We start from the raw sequence: 22,048 nt of genomic DNA, 5'->3' as shown, positions 1-22,048 counted from the left end.
GTAAACACTTAAATTGGGACGGAGAGAGTATATATATTAAGTATTCATTTAATTTGTTACTTTAAAAGTTAAATTATTCAATTTATTGTAAATGCAGAGTGCAAGTAATTTTCTCATAAGGGCAAAAGTGTATTTTGGAGCTTGGGGATTTAGTTGGCGGTTAGTCGTGAGAGGGGTATATATATATAGACAATTCAAAGACAGGCAGAGAGCGAGCGGTACGTCTCTTTTGTGTTCCTTAATTTTCTCTTCTTTCTCTTTCCTCATTCCACCGATTCAGATCTCTCATCATCAAAAGAGAGAGAGAGAAAGTGTTTTTGTGTGTGGAGAAGAAGGAGAAAAAAGGGAATTAAATTCTTCTAAATGGCGGTGGTGTCGCCATTAGCAAAGTACAAGTTGGTGTTTTTGGGAGATCAATCTGTGGGCAAAACAAGCATCATTACTCGCTTCATGTACGATAAATTCGACACCACTTATCAGGTCTTCAGCTCTCTTTCTCCTTTTCCAATTCCATCATTCCTTTTTTTTTTGATAAGTCGCGTGCTCGGAAAATGCACGCGAGACCGGCTTTTCGTTAAATGTAGTGTAGCATCGCATATATAGGCTAACGCGTCCGGCCTTAATTCCCGGATCCGCTAGTGCAACCGGCTGCCCTTTTTACTTGTGGATCGCTATTTCTGCTCGTTTCCAGTTCCTATGCCATTCTTTTTTACTGGTAATAGGGAAAATTGGAACCGAGAAATTAATGCTGTAAAGGAACATTTTCCATCCATATGCCTAATTATAGGGACAGTTTAACGCCTAGATTTTCAGGTTATTTGATTTCCCATATTGTGGTAATACTGCAAAATACCCCAGTGAGGTTTCTCGTTGAATATATATATATACATATATATATACATATATACATATATAAATATATATACACACACACTCAGCATATTCCCATAAAACCTTAATCGCAACAACAGTGTTGTCAAAGGTGCGCTTAAGCCCTAAAGCGAGGCGCAAAACATATTCAGCACTTCACCTTGCTTTATGGGTCCTTCAATGTCGTCATCCAAGCTCTATGGCATACTTTTTCTTGCCAATAGCGTAATCCTGAAAATGTGACACTAAACAATTAATATTTCATTTTGTTGTACTTTCTTTTTTTCAATTTCTTTGTCCATATATTTGTTATTCATGCTTATGGACTACACATACATACTTATATTTTTTTCTCCATTTGCGCCTTTTTTCAATAAAGCCTACGCTTGCGCTTAAAGTCCCAAAGGACCTTGGAACTTTTTTGCGCTTTTCGCTTTTGATAACACTGGGTAACGAAAGCTTTCAATGTAATAAGCTACTTAATAGAGAACAATTTTGTCTTTATGTGATATCTTCAATCCAAACAAGAAAGTATATGAGGACTTACAGGATTTAATTGACATGAAATTTCAAAATCTTTTCATGATTACTACTCTAATTTTTTATACTGACTTGCAGTTGTGTTTAATACTCTCCACCCTTTTGTACAAACTTAATGTGATCTGTGGTTTGAGCAAACTCATTTTTTAAAAAATGTTCTCATCTGCCTCTAAATTTTAACATCCTTTATGGTGATTGCTTCCAATTTATCAATTAAGTTAGTTTGAAGCTCTTGGTTACCTTATTTCTTTTCTATACGCAGGCTACCATTGGTATTGATTTTTTATCAAAGACAATGTACCTTGAAGATCGAACAGTTCGCTTGCAGCTCTGGTAGGCTCTCTCTCTCTCTTTTACTTTTAGATTAGATTAGCTAGATTTTCTCAACTAATATTGCATTTTTATTTATTTCGAACTTATCAGTTGGATGTACTTGAAAATGTGTAATCGAAGCCTGAATTACTTATAGCTATAAGTCTCTTTACAGAGATGGAATTAGTTTTCAAATGCATGTTTACGTTCCTTCTTCTTTTTTATGTTATGTGAAACGAGAAAATAACAGACTTGGAGGAAAAAAAAACACGAGATGTTACTTCTCAGAGTCTGGATTCTTTATGATAGTACAAGATAATTTCCATCTTTAGAATGAGAAAAACAGAAAACTTGGGGGGAAAACAGAAGGAAAAAGAAAAAAGCGAGATTTTTTTTTTTTTTTTGTTTATGCTGGAATTTTTTTTATGTGCTCTATTAGTTGAAGTTAAAATTTTTATCTTGAGAAATCTCAACTTTGACAAGCCTGGATTGTCTATGAAACAAGACATCTGTTAAAAATCAGACCAAAAGACCAAATACTTTCACAAGATCATTTCCAGACAAACTCATCTAGTAGAGAACATTACTTTTGCCTATGTTTTGCAAAATGTTACATGCTTTACTTTGGAAGCAAGTATTGGAAATAATCTCAAATCTGTTCCGTGTGTGATATCGGGCAAACCAGTTTCTGTTAATATTCATCTTGTAGTTTTGCCAATTGTGGTGTTGGGCATTGATCAATGAATTAATTTCGGATGCATTTATTTTTTCTAAAGCATTATCTGAACCCATGCAGGGATACTGCTGGTCAAGAAAGATTTAGAAGTCTTATTCCAAGCTACATTAGAGATTCTTCTGTTGCTGTAATTGTATATGATGTTTCCAGTAAGTGATTGCTTGACATTGTTCCCATGGAATATCTACACATATCTGTGCCCTCTGTGGCCTGCTCAAGCAAATTCATATTTGGTGATAGTAGAAGGTTCCTAGGGAGTCTATAGTAAATTGGTTCTCTATATGTTCGTCTTTGATTATTTTTTCCTGTTTAATGTTCCATGAATAAAGTTTTGGTGATATCATCATATCTGCAGACCGCCAATCATTTCTGAACACTTCAAAGTGGATTGAGGAAGTACGCACTGAACGAGGCAGTGATGTCATTATTGTTCTTGTCGGGAACAAAACTGATCTTGTTGATAAAAGGTAGGGTGTGGATGGATATTTTCCTTTCGACAACTGCTTTACCTACTTATGCAGCAGTTCACCTCTTAGATGTTATTTTTACCACCTGTCAGTTCCTTTTTTATTTCTCGTTGGGATCTAGTAAAAGTAGTTGCATGTAGTTAAGATTTAAACCAGGCCTAACATTCTTTCAGAATCTAGCATGGATTTGCAAAACCGTAATATATGTTTTCGCTTTTCAAAATTTCTTGTTAGAGAGTTATGGACATCCATTTTTTCATTCGAGTAGAGATTTTCCGTAGTTGGAAGATTGCATTTGATGGAAATTTGTCTCGAGTACATAGTCTTTAGTGAAGAGACACTGCTCCAACTAAACTGTTCAGTTTTCTCAAGTAAAGGCTAGTAGATTGATATAGATCTTGGAAGGTAAGATACAGAACCTATTAGTATTCTACAGGGCTTGAGTCTGGATCTCTTGATCTCTTGCTATGTCCTTCTCTGGTCCAATTTCCTTCCACAAAAGAATAGGAGAAAAAAGTTTCTTTAAGAGATTATCAAGAAGAGGACATTGTATTTTAATTCTTGTAGACTATGATTTATTATTTCCACCATTTCTCTTATGGCGATGATGCTGATTTAAACAGGCAAGTTTCTACAGAAGAAGGAGATGCTAAGTCTCGTGAATTCGGAGTAATGTATATAGAAACCAGTGCTAAAGCGGGATTCAATATCAAGGTACAGACGCTTAAGTCCTTTCTGCGATTTCCATTGAAATTTTTTTGCCCCCTCAGTCAAGTTATACTGAGAATCAAAATACTAATATCCTGATCACTAGTTTTGCTCAAAACATTGGAGTTGGCATAACTTCTATTCGTACTCAAATCCATGATATTAAGAATATGAAAATGAAAATTGCAGCCTTTGTTCCGAAAGATTGCTGCCGCCTTACCAGGGATGGAAACACTTTCATCCACAAAACAGGAAGATATGGTTGACGTTAATTTGAAGCCTACCACAAATACATCCCAAACAGAGCAGCAAGGGGGAGGTTGCGCATGCTAGATTGTACTTAAAAAGAGGAAGCAGGAAATTCTTTAGCCTTAAATCGGGATATTCAGAGAAAGACAAGAAAACTTAGAGAACTTGGAAACACACTAAGACACAGTTGCATCCAGTTATTAGGGTGTTCACAATTAGCGAATTTCTTAGTTTATGAGTTTTGCAGCATCGATGTTTCTTCATGATGTACAACAACTCCATCAAGGAGGTAGCTGACGACTGTTTTCTCTACGAAACTATTGAGGAAGCATTTGTTAGAATCATCACATTTATGTTTCCTGGTAGAACTTCTTGTGTTTATATGTTATGGTTCCTAACTAGTTCAGGAACCATTTATTCCGGAGGATTCTCCTAGTTGACATGTTGAATAGATAATGAGATGCCATATGTATTTCACATTCATTTTAGTCTGTTGCACCGCCTATTGTTTATTGATACATACACCAATTACCTTCACGGTGTTCTTTTTCATTGTCAAAGTTCTCACAACACCCGCAGATTATTACGGACACTCATGAGGTGCCGTTTTTGAATCTTTACAATATTTTCATAATCAATTCATTCCAGGTTCTTGCTGCTGCCATCATACAACAGTTTCATAGAACCTTCTTTTCTTTGCCCCTTTGGGCAAGTGAAAGGTAAACTTTTTCAAGGGTGATTTGGTTTGCAGAAAAAAGAATTTGAATTTGGGTTTTTTTATTTGAAGAAAACAAGCTTTATTTGAGTTTTCCACAAGTTGAGTTCGAGTATCCTGGCAATTTGGATGTACTTAATGTACCAACTTGATAGTATAATCAAACTTGAGCAAATTTTAATTAGTTAACAAGCAGGAGGACTGTGCTCAACATTGACTGCTCAAGAGAAATAATCTAGGAACACTGATTATTGAAGACATTCAATATCATAGATATTGTTTCATTATTAGGTTTTAATTTTCTTAGATGCTCTTCCAACAGTAGGAGCCATTACATTACTACATCCACCTTGGCTAGCGGTTGAGATTTCTAAGGATGCTAAGCCCCTGGGGCTTCAGGTTTCTTTGTTAAGCAATGATTCTAAGTAGCATATTTGAAAGAAAAGAAAATCTCAAAAGAAAAAAAAAAGGTTTTCCTGCCAAGCTCAACCTATGTATTAACTATTAACTTAGGTTCACTTTAGAAACCCCAAATGTTAACTAGTGGCAGGAGAAAGGCAGACTTTAAGGCTGGTGTTATTACCACAAAGTAGCCTGTTGAATGTATCTAATCCATCTTAATATTATTGTTTCACTTTAGCTACGGAGCATCAATAAGACTAATATCAAACTCTCCGCTAAAACCAAATCATTTTTTTGCGCGGATTGCCCTTCAAAGGCATTGGTCTTTAATTTTTGTCCCTCAAATTGTTGGTCTTTGATTTTTGCCCTTCACCTAATACCTCGATGTTTGGGATTCGAATCCCGGCTCAGTCCAAAAAAAAAATCGCAAAGATAGAGTTTCGTAGCAAAATTAAGCCTATTCGGGCAAAAGTTAGGCCTTAAGGTAGAGTTTTGCAAAATTCCAGCTGTGTACCAAAAAAAAAAAAAAAAGAAAAAGAGGTCTTAATGCAAACCTCTATCCTAAGGTAGAGTTTTGCCTTATGTCTGAAGGCAAAACTCTGCCTTAAGTAGAGTTTGCACTCAAACTCTGCGTTATAAGATATAGTTTGCAAGTCAAACTCTACCTGATAAGGGAGGTAAAGTTTAAAACTCTACCTGATAAGGGAGAGTTTGCAGTCAAACTCTGCCTTGCGATTTTTTTTAAATTTCTGGCTGAGTGAGGGTTCGAAGCCAGAACCCATGAGTTTTATGAGAAGGGCAAAAATTAAAGACCACCTCCGAATAAGGGCAATCGTGCAAATTTCCCAAAACAAATATGCAAATTTAAAGCTACTTAGAAATACTACGAGAAAAAACATTCAGCTCAAAAAAAAACATTGTGAAATTTATAATCACAATTTTGATACAATCAGACTTGCAGAACAACACGATGATTATAAGGGAGAAATAAATAGCTTAAGAGTTGGGTCAGAATCAATAAATTCCAAGGGGTATCGGTCTTCTTCAAGATACATTCTTGTTACTGATTACTACTTATCAAGTGCCCAGTATTGAGATTTGAGACCAACAATAAATTGCACAGGTCCTCTGTCATGAAAATGAATAACTTGTCCTACAGACTAGAAGGGCTTATGAAATTATTATCCAGCAAAGATGACCTGCTTACCTATGTCACACTCGGCAATCCTAGATACATAAAGAACAAAAACTTTTGAGAGCATCGTGCATTAGATTTTAAAACTAATTTCTACAAATTGAGAATATTTTACAATAATATTCAAAAAAGAAGCAAAAGAATTAAAGGAAAGCTTTATTTTTTAATTTACAAATGAGAGGGAAACTGGACGACAAAAGCAGACATCAAACATTACCAGAGCCATCCGCAATCATTCTAACTCTTAGAGTCAGACATATCAGTATAATCGTTCCCACGCTTGATCTGGGAAGGAAAGAGAGTTGAGTTAATAGTTTTGTACAAGAAAATGCAACCAAACACCTAATATTTAGGACGTACAACTTGCTTTTCACGCCTAGTTGTTGTAGTAGTAGTATCAAAAAAAGAAAACAAAAGAATTTAGGAAATCCACATGTTGCAAAAACCATAGCTTGGTGAAATGCATCTTTTGTTGAAATTTTGAAGTTGGTCAGGCACATGTTCTTGTTCATTAGTTCATGCACGTAAATATAGAGTTACTCAGTTATAGGTGCAACAGCACAGGACAACTAATTGTCACAATATTTCTGGTAGTCCATATTAGAAGTTCAAATAATTCAATATTGATCACTGCTTCCGCATATAGATTGCAGAAGATCAAGATCAACTTGGAAAAGATGCAAATGTTTCTAATTCCCAATAGGGAAAAAAAAAAAAAAAAGAAGAGAGAGAGGGGTGGGGGTTTTGGTGGTGGTGGTGGTGGGGGGGGGTGTTGGGCGAAGGAAAACAATCAAAATGGTTTGACAATAGCAACTAAGCTTACAGGACAGAGAAGAGCAGAACAACTCTTCTTGAATTAAATGATGCCGCGCGCTTGTATTTCCTCAATCTGTTGCTAGAAGTATCACATATTTTGTCATCCAGCCATTTATCTGTTACATAAAAAAGTAACACTTGTAAATTGTTTATCACATTGTACAACCAATGCTCAAAATGGAAGTTCCAGGTTGCTGAAAGATTTAGGGTTGAAGTAACAGGAAATTCAGGTCTTGCTATGAAGTGAAACTCTTTTTTCCCTTTAAGCAGGAAATTATTGGACTACTTTCGTTGTAATCAGGCAACCCATCATGTCAACCTTGTCAGGAGACACAATGAGAAGTCATACTAGAAATGACTGATCCAAGGATAACAGAATACAAAGTTAATGCGGAATGTGATGATGGTAAAAGCTCGAGAAGTTCTGATTAATACAATGAAATGAGGGCCTAACTATCATCAATACAAAAATTCACATTCTGAAAGCACGTGTTCTGGGGAAAAAAAGAGGAACAGCTTCATACTTTCAGATAAATGGGAGTGCTAATTGATAGTGAGGATGCTATAAGGGTTTTCCATCAAATGGGTAGTTGGGATTTACAGTTTAGCCTATTGATTTTGAAGTTCAAATTTTGGGTCCCTTCGAATAGGCAAACTATTTGGTGTTCAATAAAAAGTTTGACGCAATGGATAACTTCATGTTAATCGGATTATTTTAGTTTTGTAAGTTTTGCTTCCGCACCTCTAAAGTTAAACAGATACTTTAATAGCCTAAGAAAACCTACTTAATATAGCTGGCCATTTCATCTATTGAGTGGTCTTTCCTCTCATCATACCTGCTCTTTCTATCAGTGTCAAAGGCTTGGCTGGTGGAAACAAAGCGAGGAATACATAATCTTGGCGCGAAGATTACGAAAGTTTCTATTTGTGAACTGGGAAAGAGGAGAGAACCCATTCAAGGAACTGGTGGTATACAACATACCGAGGGGTACTTAGGTAGGAGATTAGTTAACATAAGACAAGATAAACTGAGGCTTCTAGGAAAAGCTCAAGTTAAAGTAGTTTTCTAGTTACAAGGGTTTCTATTTATGACAAAATCACTAACCAGAGGCGGAGCCAGGATTTTTTGTTTGCGGATTCTACGCCACAATTAATTTTGCTTAATGGGTTCTTGATAGATTATTTGTACATATTAAATTTTAACACAAAGTTTGAGCTAAAGCTACTAGGTTCTGCTGAACCCGCATCTACCACTTAGCTACTTGGTTTTGCCGAACCCGCAACTACCACTTCTGTTTTTTTAAGGGACACAATCCCTAAAGAAATTCTGAGTCACATTTGAAAATATTTAGACATATTAGTGAACTTTAGACACATTTTAACATATTTATTTGTACTTATTAACTACATTAAATGAATTTTAACATAAAGTTTGAGCTAAAGCTACTGGATTCTGTTGAACCCCCATCTACCACTTAGCTACTGGGTTTTGCCAAACCTGCAACTACCACTTACTTTTGTTTTGTAAGGGACACAATCACTAATGAAATTCTGAATCATATTTGAAAATATTTAAACAGATTAGTGAACTTAAGACACATTCTAACATATATTTGCAGTAATTTTCTCAGCAGTCAAAGCGCCCCCTCAAACTCAAGATAGTGAAACAACTTGAGTTTTCTAATCAGAACTGGAAAGCCAAGTCAAGAATCAAGATGTCGAAAAAAGCTGATGCTTGAAGGAACAACCATTTGATAGTATAGTCGAAGGTATTGCCGGAAAAGAATTGACTTGTCACATCCATGAGAAAAAATTGATCAAGTTGTAGCACCATTGTGAATTCATGAGACATGAGGGAAACTCAGAATATATGGGCTGCCATTCTGACTAGATAGATGACAAAGACAAGTATGTTGCCAGCTTGACCTGATGGTTGGGAATCCACAGTGCTGACTTTATGCAAATTAGCAATGATATGACCACAAATCGCGCTAACTGGGAAATGACACGGCGTTGACAATGCGATGATATGATACTGACTGGGCAAACTGGACCTACTGACTTGACACACTGAGGTGGAATAATTATATCAGTCAAAGACAAATATAGACCCCCAGAATTATGTTCATCTCAACGAGACGAAACTATGATGTTAGATTATGTGGAATGAGGCAAATACAAAGACAGAGAGAAAGAGATGTAATGGCGGCGAGACCGTGAATGGGGAAGAGAAGACTGTTAAAAAAAAAAAAAACTTTCGTCGGTCGAGTAGTATAACGCCATCCTCCAGTGGGCAGTAGCTATTCTGATCTCATTCTAATACCACTTGAAACAAAGGGGAGTGGAAGAGAAAAATCTTGTTGAATTGGTGATAAATAACATATACAAGGTAAGTTTAATTTACATGAAAAGAAATAAGAAAGTTCAAGTTACATCAAAAACCAGTTACCAAGATCTCTAATTATGACAAAATTAAGAATATTCTAAATAACACTATATAATATGAAACCTTGACGCATAAAATGAATTTAGATACATTCTAATATATAATTGTAAAAGTTTTCTCGACTTTCAAGGGCATGAGTAGCAATTTTACTAGGAAATCTTTAATTCTTCCAGTGTTGCTAACTACGGCTCTAGTTATGACTTTACCAAATAACGACTAGATTGCACTTTTTTTCCAACAGGAATAGTCTTCTTAATCTCTCTGAAGCGTTTGCCGATCATTTAGTCAGATAGGGATGGAAGAACTGGAAGATCTAGGAGGGTTCAGTAGCAGATCAAGTTCAATAGGAGCATTCGTTGATTTAGTTAACTTAACAGCAAACGATTTTGAACATTCGAAGAATATGCAGTAAAGAGAAATGCCATTAGAGCACGTTAAACTAAACTAGGAAAACAGGTTGCAAAGTGGTTGAGCCAAATGGTGTCTACCTTTAAAAGTGAAATTGGGCAACTCAAAGCTGTGATTCAGGAATTGTATAAGCTTCCCTGCCATCTGTGATGTAATTTCTCTCTGCAACATCATCTGAATAGCAAACGATATGTTACATGTTTCAGATTACAGTGACCAAACCCAAAGTCAGACAACACAATCTTAACATAAAACAGGCACTGTAATTGGCAGTATAATATGAGTAAATGCAAGGTCAAGGTCAAAATGTGAATAAGAACTTACTGTTAAGGAATCCTCAGTCTTCAAATTTCCTCCCATTTCCTCAATGGATTTAAGAGCCTCTGGCTTTCCTTTCTCAATATCTATATCCAAAATATATGGGGAATAAACATCTGTGCTATCATTCTTTAGGTTGGCATAGTTTTGGGAACTCGATTGGGTATCCCTAGAAATTGGAATTTTCACATAACTTGGACTTGAAAGGCTAGGCAAATCTATATATGATTCACATCGTGGAACGACGACTCCTTCATCAGGTAATACAGCAGCATCCATTGTATTTTTGCTCTGCTGAAGTAGAAAGAACAAAAACTGAGGCATTATCATATAATCCAAAGACAGCTTTAAAGAGTCATTAATATGCAACAAAATGGTAAAATATTTCTGTTGAAGCTGAAAAGAATTCACTAAATTCCAGCTTTGCAGTAATGGAGTAGCAAATGGGTCGATCAATATATCAAAAGAAGACACTGTTTCGCAAAAATCCTACTCCCTCCGTTCCAATTTGTTTGTCTGACTTAGAACGGAGTTTAAGAAAGTAAAAAAACTTTTGAATCTTGTGGTCTTACGCCCCGTTTGGACATGATTTGAAATCAGGTTGATTTGAAGTTAAAGTTTTGTTTGGACGTTCAATTTGGATTTATTAAGTTGTATTTTTTCTCTTAACATGAAAATCTCACAAGTTATGAAAACCATCAAAACTTCTCCAGTTCTTACACAATCTTACCAAATGAGCAAACTATAGTTCATAACAAATTAAAGTTGGTATGCTACTAGAAGATATTTCTAAAAAATACAATATCTATTGATCGAACTTTAGTTCAATAAAAAGGAAAATAGAACATGACGTGTAGTGTAACTAATCTTTTATATGATCCTCCCACATGATACGGACAATTTCTTCACGTTGAACATGCATTCCCGATCAGATGACCAAGACCAACATTGTTACTTTGAGTCAAGTTTTACATTTTAAAAATATATCTACCAACTTATGGATCTTTTTTATAAAATATAAATTTATGGGTCAAATTTTGCACTTTAAAAAAATTGAAATCACAATTTGAAATCCGAAATCCTTCCAAATCCTATAGCCAAACGCCACCATTACACATAGAAAGTTGGGATTAGAAAGTTGTCAAAAAAGGAAAGTAACACAAACAAATTGAAACAGAGCATGTACATAATTTCCTACTTCACTAAACTAAATATTGAACCAGGTAATGCATACCATCATCATCATCATTTCAGCGAAATGCAGCTAAAATTAGTGAAGAAGAACTTGAAAAACAGCGTAATTTTTTTATATTTTTTAATCAAGTAAAAGATTTCATTGAGGATAACAAGGCCAACTTGTTGGCCATATACAAAAAGAAGAAGGAAAAAAATCGTCATTTAGAGAAATGTCACCTGTTCGCTGACATTGACCGGCATTGTAGAGAAATTTCACAGATTTCGAGAATGCAATTTAGTGTTGGATAGTAGTACTATATTGTAATGGCAGTGCAAAGTGTGAGTGAGTTACAGTACAGAAAGGGAAATGTACTGAAATCTTACATGGGAGATGGGATATATAAATACTTAAGAGAAGGGTAATTTGGGAGGAAAGCTCCTGATAGCGACATAAATGATCACGACAAACATCTCTCTGCAACTTTTGATCTTGTCTTTGTGGACGAAAATGTCCTTCTGACTTTCCATTTATACTTTTTTTCCCAGCTCCTGACTTCCATTTATACATTTCTATGCTTTTTGATTCTTTTTAGCTGGGGAAATTTATTCGCCAGTTGTCTTGCTTTTTGGGTCCTGCCAACTAGGACTTCATTTAATTAAGTATTACTCCTTCCGTGTGATGTTTCATCTTGGGCATACCCAACATTAAGAAAATTACACATACCTACAAAGTCATATTTTTATTAACTTATCCTTAATCAGATGATTGGAAAAAGAAGTAGATCTTTAATGATTTATTGTAAAACTCTATTTTTATTTAAATAAGAGTAAAATTGGAAGAAAAAAACTTAATGTCTTCTTGATCTTGTTAAACACCACTTATTTTGAAACAAAAATAAAAGATAGAACACCACTTATTAGGAAACAATGAGCATTAACTTGGGGCTTTAAATTAAGGAGGGTGTCTAGAGCTAAAATTAGAATAAAGGACATATTTATCAATAGTGTTAATATTTAAAAGTAACTTCTGAAAAGAGCTCTAAAGTTTTAAAGATGTCACAAAGGCCCTTATAACGAAACTTGCTTTTTGTTAGGGCTCAAGACTTTTGTAACCCAAAAATAAAATTTTTGGAACCAAAATAACTCATTAAAAAAAAGAACCAAAATAGGCTTTACGCACAGATTCTGTGCGTAGAAGGACCAAAGTGTAGTTTTACACTTAAGTTCTTTTACGCACAGAATTTGTGCGTAAAAGCCCTGAAATAAATCGACCCCTTCCTTCTTCCCCACCACTGGTCCCCCAATTCAAAAAAGAAAAAGAAAATCAGCCATTAAGGCCACTTTCCGAGGTCCCACGTGATCAAAAACATCGTTTTCTTGTTGATTTCCAACCCAAAAGTCAATATTTTTGGTATATTGAAATATAGGAACAAGTTTCTTCGCAATAAAGCGGCGTATAATTCAATTCAAAAACTCAAAATCAAAGCTTCAATCTAGGTATTTTACTACAATTTTTCTACTAAATTATTAACCTAAGCGTTACTATTGTTTATTATTTGCGGATATGGACAAAAAAAAAAAAAAACTTTTACGCACTTTTTTTGTGCGCAGAAGGGCTGTTTCTGCCCCTTTTTAAATTTTTTTAAATTTTTTTATTTGTTGTTAATTTGTTAATTGTTTATTTAGTATTTGTTAATTGTTAGATTAGTTATTTCAATTGTTAGACTAGCTAATTATTTATTTAGTTTTTGTTAAGCCAATTGTTTATTTGTTAATAATTTGTTAATTATTTGATTAGTTAGTTAATTGTTTATTTATTAATTATATGATAATAATTTTTTAATTATTTGATTAGTTAGTTAATTGTTTATTTATTAATTATATGCTAATTGTTTGCTAGCTAATTGTTAATTTTTTGATTTGTTAACTATTAATCTTTATATCTTTAATTGTTAATTTATTTATTTGTTAATTAGAAATTGAAAATCCTTAGTTTAGGATTCAATCCTTTGTATAATTTCTCGGTAAAAGATTAAATAACTAATACTATGTATTAGAGATTAATTAAAAAAATAATGATTAATTTAAAATGCCTAAAATAGATAAGACACCTCCATGGAGCCAGGGCCCTTCGACAACAGAGGGACACTTTATTTACAGCATGAGCATAGGTCCCAGTATGTATGGGATGCACCGGTATCCTCTATTAGAGTGGTCTGTACCCGTTCGGGGGAGTCAGCATGGGATATTCTAAAGGCTATTCCCCCACATCCTCGTGTCATAGATATACTACGTCGGGCGGTATCTACCTATGCATCGAGGTTGGTCGGCTTGTGCACGATAGGGCTCTAGTGACGGCCATGATTGAGCGCTGGCAACCGGAGACCCATACATTTCATCTCCGCACTGGCAAGGCTACCATCACCCTGCAGGATGTCGAGGTGATTTATGGTCTACATATTGATGGACAGGCATTGTATAGAGTGGAGCCTCCGCACCTATTGTATCCCCAGGAGTTGACTAGGTTCACTGGTTTCGTGCCTCAGCAGAGGGATATGCGTAGACGGAGTCGGTTGTTGCGGTCCTCCCTCCATGCTCACTTGCGCCTCGTGCATTTGCAGCATCTGATTGGCGACGCAATGCCTCAGGTTGATGTTGACCGACGTGCTCGCTTATATCTTCTCATCATATTCGGGGGCATCATGTTCCCGAATACGTCGGGTGCGGATATGAGCATAAGGTATCTGCTCTTGGTGAGGATCTAGACCGACAGGATGTTACAGTTGGGGCACCGCTGTCCTGGCTTACATGTACAGAGGATTTGATCGAGCCTCTATGGGCGAGAGGCTTGAGGTCGCTGCATTTAGCTCTCTTCTTCAGGTAATACATTTAAGTATGTGTAATAAAACACTAAATATATTTTTTCGAAACGACGACTGATAAATAATTTTTTTGATAACTATGACAGATATGGGTGTGGACTAGGTTGAGACCTTTTCAGCCCATAGCTGCTCACCCTCCCGATGACTATGTTGCTGAGGATATGCCATATGCGCGGAGATGGTCGCGGGCCGTGCCGAGAGGTGTGGAGACGCACCATGTTATTCTCCCATTTAGGGATCAGTTAGACCGCATGACAGCGCACGAGGTAAGTTTTTTTTATTTAACATTAGTTTGTTATTTTTGTTAGCCTTTTATTGTTAACTAGTTGAATTCTTTTTATAGGCTTTCATATGGACGCTGTATGATCAGATTTTGGGTCAGCTGCCGACGTTTTGTAGGGCTGGTGAGCATATGTGGATGGCACGGTGTACATTGATCCATATGGACATCGTTAAGTATCACGCGCCCGACCACGTGTTACGGCAGTTTGGGCATGTACAGAACATACCCGCGGCTACACGTTGGGAGCACACCCACTATACCAGGGACGAGCGTTCGATCGACAGTGCGGCATGGCGGGCGCGTATGCACCAGGAAGTCGATGCATAGAACGCGAGGATGACGACTCTAGTGGCGGTCAGACATGACACTCCGTTCCATGAGTACATGACGTGGTACATGCATATCACTCGCTCATTGATTGCTAACCCCTCGACGCCTCGTCCTGATGGCCGAGGATATGCATCACTCTCAGGAGCATATGAGGCGCTGGTAAGTTTTATTAGTCTTAAACTTAATCCGTTGTCTTATTATGTATTACTTTACGAATTTATTCAATTCTTAAAATTTGCAAATATATGCAGCTACGGATGACTCTGATGATACGCCATGAGAGCATTCCCCGTACGGAGTCCACCGACCCCGGGATAGCGGCATATGCAGCACGGATAGTTCAGCTTACCGACACTGGTATGACACGGGCACAGGAGTGGCATCGTGTCGATGAGGATGTTCCAGAGCCTGCTCCAGAGCCTATACCAGAGGGTGGTAGGGCTGATAGAGGTGGTCGGGCTGATAAAGGTGGTCGGGCTGGCAGAGATCTAGTAGATGAGCCTGACGATATAGCCCATCAGGCTCCGTCGGCTACAGATATCCTGTCGACTTCTTCTTTCAGGCCGTCGACTTCACAGAGACTTGGATATACGCCAGAGATGTTCTCACATTATGATCCTTGGTCATCATTTCCATAGGTGCCAGTTAGTGATCTACATAGGGAGACGGAGATGAGGACATAAACTGGATATTATTTTCGATGACTACTTTCTTCATCCTACAGCCAGGCCGACGGCACCATCTGCATCTCCGGCTCCGCGGGCCGCTCAGGAGCCCTCTCACATGCCATCTCAGGAGCTCGTCGACACACAGGTTTATTAATTAATTATTTTATTAATCTAAACTAAATTATTTGCATGTATTATAGGTTCATTCTTCCGCGCCTGTGGACCCGTCTCCTCTTGTTCAGATTGACCCGTCTCTACCTCCAGCTACAGCTCCAGGTAGCGCTCAGGAGACCGTTGAGGAGAGAGAGAGAGAGAGAGAGAGAGAGGCTAGCTAAGGAGCCTTCTGACCAGCCATCTCAGGAGGCCGTCGACACACAGGTTTGTTTTTTTACAAGAAATAATTTATTAAATAATTGTTTATATGTTATTTCATGTTTAGTTTATGAAACATTAAATTGTTTATATGTTATTTCAGGTTCATTTTTCTGCTCCTGTGGTCCAGTCTCCTTCGATTGAGTTATCTCCTGAGGCATCTACTGAGGCTACTCAGGTGGAGACCGCTGCCGTCTCCCACAGGAAGCGTATTTTCACTCAGGGCCTGAAGAAGGGAAGAAAGGATGATCATGCCATAAATCATCCTGTCATTAAGAGAGGAGAGAGAGGATCCCGATGATAGTGAGGGTGGTGGGGTTAGGAGGATCCTTAGGCCTTAGGAGATTGTGTATTTGTAAATAAAATATACATTTTATGTTAATATTATATATATTTTTGGGTATTATTTTTTTAATGATAATTAGTTATTTTAGTATTTATTGTCAATTAATAATAACTCGTGCGACGTCCTATATTAATTAGAACCCTATAACGACGATCTAAATGTATGTGTATAACAAGTTTTCAAACTCACTTCGGAGCACTTTACAACCCCTAAAACGACGATTTTATTCTATTTTTTGTCCAGGTATAGAGAATTGCAACTTTTTATGCCGTGAAACGGTAAAAAATTCCTGGACAAAACATCATATCAAAGAAAGCGACTCCCGGAGGTTTCAATTTTCTAAGAGAGTATTAGAGAAAAAGCAAGTACGGTCATATATGAACTTTTGCTTCCATTAGTATTAAAATTTCTACTAATATGGAAGCATGAGTTAACAGCTCGGATCGACATGCCTGCTGAAAAGGAAATAAAATTCAAACGAAGGGTAGTTTAGTCTTTTAGGTTGGGTTACTGTACCTGTCTTTTAATCAGAACCGCCACGTTACGGTCTAATCCATCTTGTCGGTGCTTCTTCCGTAGTCTCAAAACCTACTTTTTACTCTTGAAGCTCTAAGCGGCAAAGTTTCCTCTTGAGCAGTTGAGCTAACTCTTCCCAGCAACATGCTATCTTTCTCCCATTCTTATTAAATCCAATTGCATTAGACTCAATCCCCATTTTGATATATCACAATTTTTACAAGGTATTGTTTTCTTTTCCTTCCATTTTTGGGTTTTGCTGTTTCTGGTTCTAATATCTATGGGTCGTTGCCTTCAATTTACTTATAGTTGCATGTGTGTAGTTTTTCTTTCATACCCTCCATAACTCTTAATTTCAATAGAAGTAAAAATTGATTTTATCTGTCATTTAATTTGATTTACAGGAACGAAATACTCTTGTTCTGGCATCCACATAAGTTCGATTTTGCGGGTTGGGTTTCCATGAAATTTTGGTGATTTTGAGGTTTTGATTTGTGGGTCTGCTCAGAGGTATGTTTTATTCATCAACCTCAAAGTTGCTTTATTTTTTTGACTTAATTGTTGGGTTTTCACGAATTGGGTTATTTTGGGGTTCTGACTGGTGGGTGAACTTATTTAAGGTAATTTGATTCATCACCCTCAAATATCCTGTTCTTTGTTTGATTTTATGTTATGTTTCCACAAAAATATGGTGAATTAAGAAATAGTCATCCTTGTGGGACCCAATAAATGAAATAAAAAGAAAAGAAAAAAGATGATTGGTTGAACTTAGTGGTGACCATGTGCCCATTAGAAACAAGTTACGTGAAGGCAATTTGCAAATTGGCAACTTGCAGATTGTAAACCAATTTTGATTGGTTCTTCTTGTCATGCCTTGTGCTATAAATAGAGGCACTCTCCTCACAATTCTACACACCAACACAGAGAGAGCAATAGAGAGTAGAGAGTAATCCGCAGGCCATTTTCTATAGTCTGTGAGAAATAGAGAGTGGGAGTAATATTGTAGTGAGTTGTGTAATAAAGAGTGTTGTTTCTTTTGAAGGAGTAGTAGTCTCTTGACACTACCAAGTTGTAATAGTGATATTATATTGCTTCGCTCGAATATTATATTTTATCCCGTTAAAAGATTTGGTGTCGCCGTTACTCTCTTATTCTTGCTACTTAACGTGGATATTATTCCTGGGTGGGATCATTATTTCCCAACAACGTGGTATCAGAGCCATGGCAAATAATAGTCCGCTGTCTTTTCAGTACCCCCGTCTCACGAAAGAAAATTATGAAAAATGGTGTCTACGAATGAAAGCCATTCTTGGCTCCCAAGATGTTTGGGATATTGTAGACAAAGGGTTTACAAAACCCGATAATGAGGAGGCTTTGTCTCAAAATGAAAAAAGATGTCTTGACAAAGACAAGGAAGAAAGATCAACAAGTCCTCACTTTCATCCACCAATGTCTGGATGATGGCATGTTCGAGAAGGTGGCTGATGCAACCACCTCAAAGGAAGCTTGAGAGATTTTACAAAATTCTCTCCAAGGTGTTGATAAAGTAAAGAAGATAAAACTTCAAACTCTAAGGGCTGATTTTGAAGTTTTAAAAATGAAAGAATCCGAATCCATTTCGGATTTCTTTTCAAGAGTGATGGCTATAGTAAATCAATTAAGAAGATACGGGGAGGAAGTAGACGATGTGCGTGTGGTGGAAAAGATCCTTCGCTCTTTAACACCTAAATTTGATTTTGTAGTGTGTGCAATTGAGGAGTCTAAAGATTTAGACTCAATGACGGTAGAGCAATTGGAGGGTTCTTTGCAAGCCCACGAAGAAAAGATTAAAAGGAGACAAGAAGAGCCACTGGATCAACTTCTAAAAACTCAGGCATCCTTCAAAAATTTTGGAGGTGAAAAGAGTTATAGAGGAAATGGACGAGGAAGAGGTCGTGGTACTCGTGGAAAAGGACGGAGCATTGGCAACACCTTCAACAATGAAGGGAGAAGCCAACAACCATTTAGAGGTCGTGGTCGTGGACAAAGAGAAGGAAGAGGACGTGGCTATTATCAAAGTACCAACGAAACAAGGTATGATAAATCTAAAGTTGAGTGCTACAACCCCATAAAATTGGACATTACTCTTGGGAATGTCATAGTAATGTTGAAGAGAAAGCTAACCTTCTTGACGACAAGAAAGAAGAAGGTGAGTCAACACTGTTAATGGCACTCAAAGAAGAAGATAAGGATCATTGCAGTTTGTGGTATCTTGATAATGGAGCAAGCAACCACATGAGTGGATGCAAAGATATGTTTGTGGAGCTCACTAAGAAGATGACAGGCAACGTATCCTTTGGAGATACTTCAAAGGTACAAATCGAAGGAAAAGGTACAATTCTGATCTCCTGTAAAGATGGTGGCCACAAGTTAATTCAAGATGTTTATTATGTGCCAAAATTGAAAAGTAATATCTTGAGCTTGGGCCAACTTCTTGAAAAAGAATATGATATTCATATGAAGAATATGCATCTTTTCCTTAGAGATTCAAGTGGAAAATTAATCACAAAAGTACGTATGGCAAAGAATAGATTATTTTCTTTGAATCTTAAGACAATTGATGCAAAGTGTTTGAAGGCTAATGTGCAACATGAATCTTGGTGTTGGCATATGCGTTTTGGACATTTGAATTTTGAAGCGCTCAAATCAATGGGAGAAAAGAACATGGTGCATGGGATTCCTTCAATCAACCATCCCAATCAGTTGTGTGAAGCTTGTATTCTTGGAAAACATGCAAGGAGGAGTTTTCCAAAAGAGGCCACGTCAAGAGCAATCAAGCCACTGCAGCTTGTTCATACAGACGTATGTGGGCCAATCAATCCACCTTCTTCTGGTAAAAGGAAATACTTCTTGCTCTTTATTGATGATTTCAGTAGAAAGACTTGGGTGTATTTCCTGAAGCAAAAATCAGAAGCTTTTGTTGCATTTAAAAATTTCAAAGCACTTGTAGAAAAACAGAGTGGCTATGAAATAAAAGCTTTAAGGTCCGATAGAGGAGGCGAATTCACTTCAAAAGAATTTAACGACTTTTGTCAGTCTCATGGAATTCGTCGCCCTCTAACGGTACCTTATTCACCCCAACAAAATGGAGTTGCGGAGAGAAAGAATAGAACAATTCTTAATATTGCTAGATGTATCTTTGAAAGCTAAAAATATGCCAAAAGAATTTTGGGCGGTCAACATTTCTTGTGCAGTGTATTTGAGCAACAAGTCTCCAACAAGAAATGTTAGAGATCAAACACCACAAGAAGCATGGAGCGGAAGAAAGCCAAGTGTCAAGCACTTGAGAATATTTGGGAGCATAGCCTATGCTCATGTGCCACATCAAGGGAGAGCGAAACTTGATGATCGAAGTGTTAAGCATGTGTTTGTTGGCTATGACACAAATTCAAAAGGCTACAAGTTATACAACCCAAGCAGCAACAAAGTGGTGGTGAGTCGTGATGTTGAATTTGATGAAGAAGCGACATGGAATTGGGAGGCTCAGGAAGAAGGGACATATGACTTTCTTCCATACTTTGGAGATGACGAAGAACAGGAGACCATGACACTGCTGGGATGCAACCCCACCTCCTTCTCCGCTAATGTTGCATCTCCTTCTTCTCAAGAAGGTTCGAAAGTGAAAGGCCACGAAAGGTGAGGAGCATCCAAGAGCTCTATGATGATACGAAGAAGTTACTAATTTTGATTTTTTGTATTGTCTCTTTGCTGACAGCGAACCAATGAGTTTTGATGAAGCACTTACGGATAAAAGGTGGAGACAAGCCATGGAGGAGGAGATCAAGGCAATAGAGAAGAACAACACTTGGGAATTAACAACTCTTCCCAAGGGTCATCAAGCAATTGGTGTCAAATGGGTATACAAGGCAAAGAAGAATGCCCATGGAGAGGTGGAAAGATACAAGGCAAGACTTGTGGCTAAAGGCTACAAACAAAGGCAAGGCATTGACTATGAGGAAGTCTATGCACCTGTTGCCCGCATGGAGACGATCCGTCTGCTGATCTCCTTGGCGGCGCAAATGAAGTGGAAAATCCATCAACTAGATGTCAAGTCGGCATTCTTAAATGGATATCTTGAAGAGGAAGTCTATGTTGAGCAACCACTGGGTTTTTTGGTCGAAAACCATGAAGATAAAGTGTTGAAGCTGAAGAAAGCTTTATATGGATTAAAGCAAGCTCCACGAGCGTGGAATAGTCGCATCGACAAGTATTTCCAAGACAATGGGTTCACTCGATGTCTCCATGAATATGCTCTTTACATTAAAGTTCATACAAATGGAGATATTACCTTGTTTGTCTTTATGTTGATGATCTTATTCTGACGGGTAATAACCCAAGTTTGTTTGAAGCTTTCAAGAAAGCTATGTCCCTTGAGTTCGAGATGACGGACATAGGGCTCATGTCATATTACTTGGGCCTGGAAGTGAAGCAAATGGAGGAAGGCATCCTGATATCTCAAGAAAGCTATACAAATGAGATTTTGAAGAAGTTCAACATGTTCGATTGCAATCCCGTGAACACCCCAATGGAGAGTGGAACAAAACTATCAAAGTTTGATGATGGAGAAAAGGTGGACTCCACTTTATTCAAAAGTCTTGTAGGAAGTTTGAGATACTTGACTTGTACTAGGCCAGATATACTCTTTGCAGTTGGAGTAGTAAGTCGCTTCATGGAAGCTCCTACCTCTACTCACTTGAAGGTCGCTAGAAGAATTCTTCGTTACCTAAAAGGTACAATAGATCTTGGGTTGTTTTATACTTCTTCCAATGAATTTAACCTTGTGGGATTTTGTGATAGTGATTATGCGGGAGATATTGATGATAGAAAAAGCACAACTGGTTTTTGTGTTTTTCATGGGTGATTGTGTTGTTTCATGGAGTTCAAAGAAACAATCCATTGTTACTCTCTCGACTTGTGAAGCGGAATATGTGGCATCAACATCATGTACGTGTCATGCTATTTGACTGAGAAGATTGTTGAAGGACCTAAATTTGCCACAAATTGAAGCCACGATGATTTGCGTTGACAACAAATCGGCGCAAGCACTTGCTAAGAATCCGGTGTATCATGATCGAAGCAAGCATATTGACACAAGGTATCACTTCATCGAGAATGCATTGCCAAAAAGGAGGTAGAACTCAAGTATGTGAAATCTCACGATCAAGTTGCGGATATCTTTACAAAGCCTCTCAAGTTCGAAGACTTTCAGAGATTAAGATCAAGTCTTGGAATGAAACGGAAAATTCAAAATTAA

At 37.3% G+C, this 22,048-nt stretch overlaps 4 protein-coding genes across 5 annotated transcripts; 3 read left to right on the top strand and 1 right to left on the bottom strand.

Moving 5' to 3' along the window:
* Nucleotides 1-235: 235 nt before the first annotated feature.
* On the top strand, nt 236-4,434 carry LOC132051559 (ras-related protein RABH1e). Its single transcript, XM_059442697.1, has 6 exons — nt 236-480; nt 1,673-1,743; nt 2,519-2,607; nt 2,814-2,925; nt 3,549-3,639; nt 3,823-4,434. The coding sequence occupies exons 1-6, from the start codon at nt 364-366 to the stop codon at nt 3,964-3,966; spliced, it is 624 nt and encodes a 207-aa protein (XP_059298680.1). The 5' UTR covers nt 236-363; the 3' UTR covers nt 3,967-4,434.
* Nucleotides 4,435-6,267: 1,833 nt separating this feature from the next.
* On the bottom strand, nt 6,268-11,932 carry LOC132054362 (uncharacterized). Of its 2 annotated transcripts, none has more exons than XM_059446393.1 (5): nt 11,596-11,932; nt 10,189-10,476; nt 9,945-10,038; nt 7,018-7,126; nt 6,268-6,479 (listed from the first exon to the last, which is right to left on the bottom strand). In XM_059446393.1, exons 1-5 carry the CDS (start codon nt 11,617-11,619, stop codon nt 6,401-6,403), a joined length of 594 nt encoding a protein of 197 aa, XP_059302376.1. In that variant the 5' UTR covers nt 11,620-11,932; the 3' UTR covers nt 6,268-6,400. The 2 variants fall into 2 exon arrangements, with proteins under 2 accessions (XP_059302376.1, XP_059302377.1); XM_059446394.1 differs by having other exon boundaries at nt 10,189-10,473.
* A 1,786-nt stretch (nt 11,933-13,718) lies between these two features.
* Nucleotides 13,719-14,566, top strand: LOC132053741 (protein MAINTENANCE OF MERISTEMS-like). The gene is made up of 3 exons (XM_059445846.1): nt 13,719-14,098; nt 14,175-14,238; nt 14,549-14,566. Exons 1-3 carry the CDS (start codon nt 13,719-13,721, stop codon nt 14,564-14,566), a joined length of 462 nt encoding a protein of 153 aa, XP_059301829.1.
* On the top strand, nt 14,156-16,194 carry LOC132053740 (uncharacterized). Its single transcript, XM_059445845.1, has 5 exons — nt 14,156-14,506; nt 14,584-15,012; nt 15,105-15,475; nt 15,722-15,899; nt 15,997-16,194. Exons 2-5 carry the CDS (start codon nt 14,860-14,862, stop codon nt 16,192-16,194), a joined length of 900 nt encoding a protein of 299 aa, XP_059301828.1. The 5' UTR covers nt 14,156-14,506; nt 14,584-14,859.
* The last annotated feature ends 5,854 nt before the right edge of the window (nt 16,195-22,048 follow it).

This window comes from Lycium ferocissimum, chromosome 4, assembly GCF_029784015.1.
Source record: "Lycium ferocissimum isolate CSIRO_LF1 chromosome 4, AGI_CSIRO_Lferr_CH_V1, whole genome shotgun sequence".
Classification (NCBI taxonomy): domain Eukaryota; kingdom Viridiplantae; phylum Streptophyta; class Magnoliopsida; order Solanales; family Solanaceae; genus Lycium; species Lycium ferocissimum.
Note: the sequence above shows the minus strand (reverse complement) of the source record. Positions and strands in the feature narration are given on the sequence as shown.

Coding starts and splice junctions, on each gene's coding strand:
- LOC132054362 (XM_059446393.1), bottom strand. CDS start 11,619: ATGCCGGTCAATGTCAGCGAACAG. Junction 10,477..11,595: donor CGGTCAATGTCAGCGAACAG/GTGACATTTCTC, acceptor TTTCTACTTCAG/CAGAGCAAAAATACAATGGA. Junction 6,480..7,017: donor GTTCTGCTCTTCTCTGTCCT/GTAAGCTTAGTT, acceptor TTTCCTTCCCAG/ATCAAGCGTGGGAACGATTA.
- LOC132051559 (XM_059442697.1), top strand. CDS start 364: ATGGCGGTGGTGTCGCCATTAGCAAAGTACAAGTTGGTGTTTTTGGGA. Junction 2,926..3,548: donor ACTGATCTTGTTGATAAAAG/GTAGGGTGTGGA, acceptor TGATTTAAACAG/GCAAGTTTCTACAGAAGAAG. Junction 3,640..3,822: donor AAGCGGGATTCAATATCAAG/GTACAGACGCTT, acceptor TGAAAATTGCAG/CCTTTGTTCCGAAAGATTGC.
- LOC132053741 (XM_059445846.1), top strand. CDS start 13,719: ATGATTGAGCGCTGGCAACCGGAGACCCATACATTTCATCTCCGCACT. Junction 14,099..14,174: donor GGTGCGGATATGAGCATAAG/GTATCTGCTCTT, acceptor TTACATGTACAG/AGGATTTGATCGAGCCTCTA.
- LOC132053740 (XM_059445845.1), top strand. CDS start 14,860: ATGACGACTCTAGTGGCGGTCAGACATGACACTCCGTTCCATGAGTAC. Junction 15,013..15,104: donor CAGGAGCATATGAGGCGCTG/GTAAGTTTTATT, acceptor AAATATATGCAG/CTACGGATGACTCTGATGAT. Junction 15,476..15,721: donor TTCTCACATTATGATCCTTG/GTCATCATTTCC, acceptor CATGTATTATAG/GTTCATTCTTCCGCGCCTGT.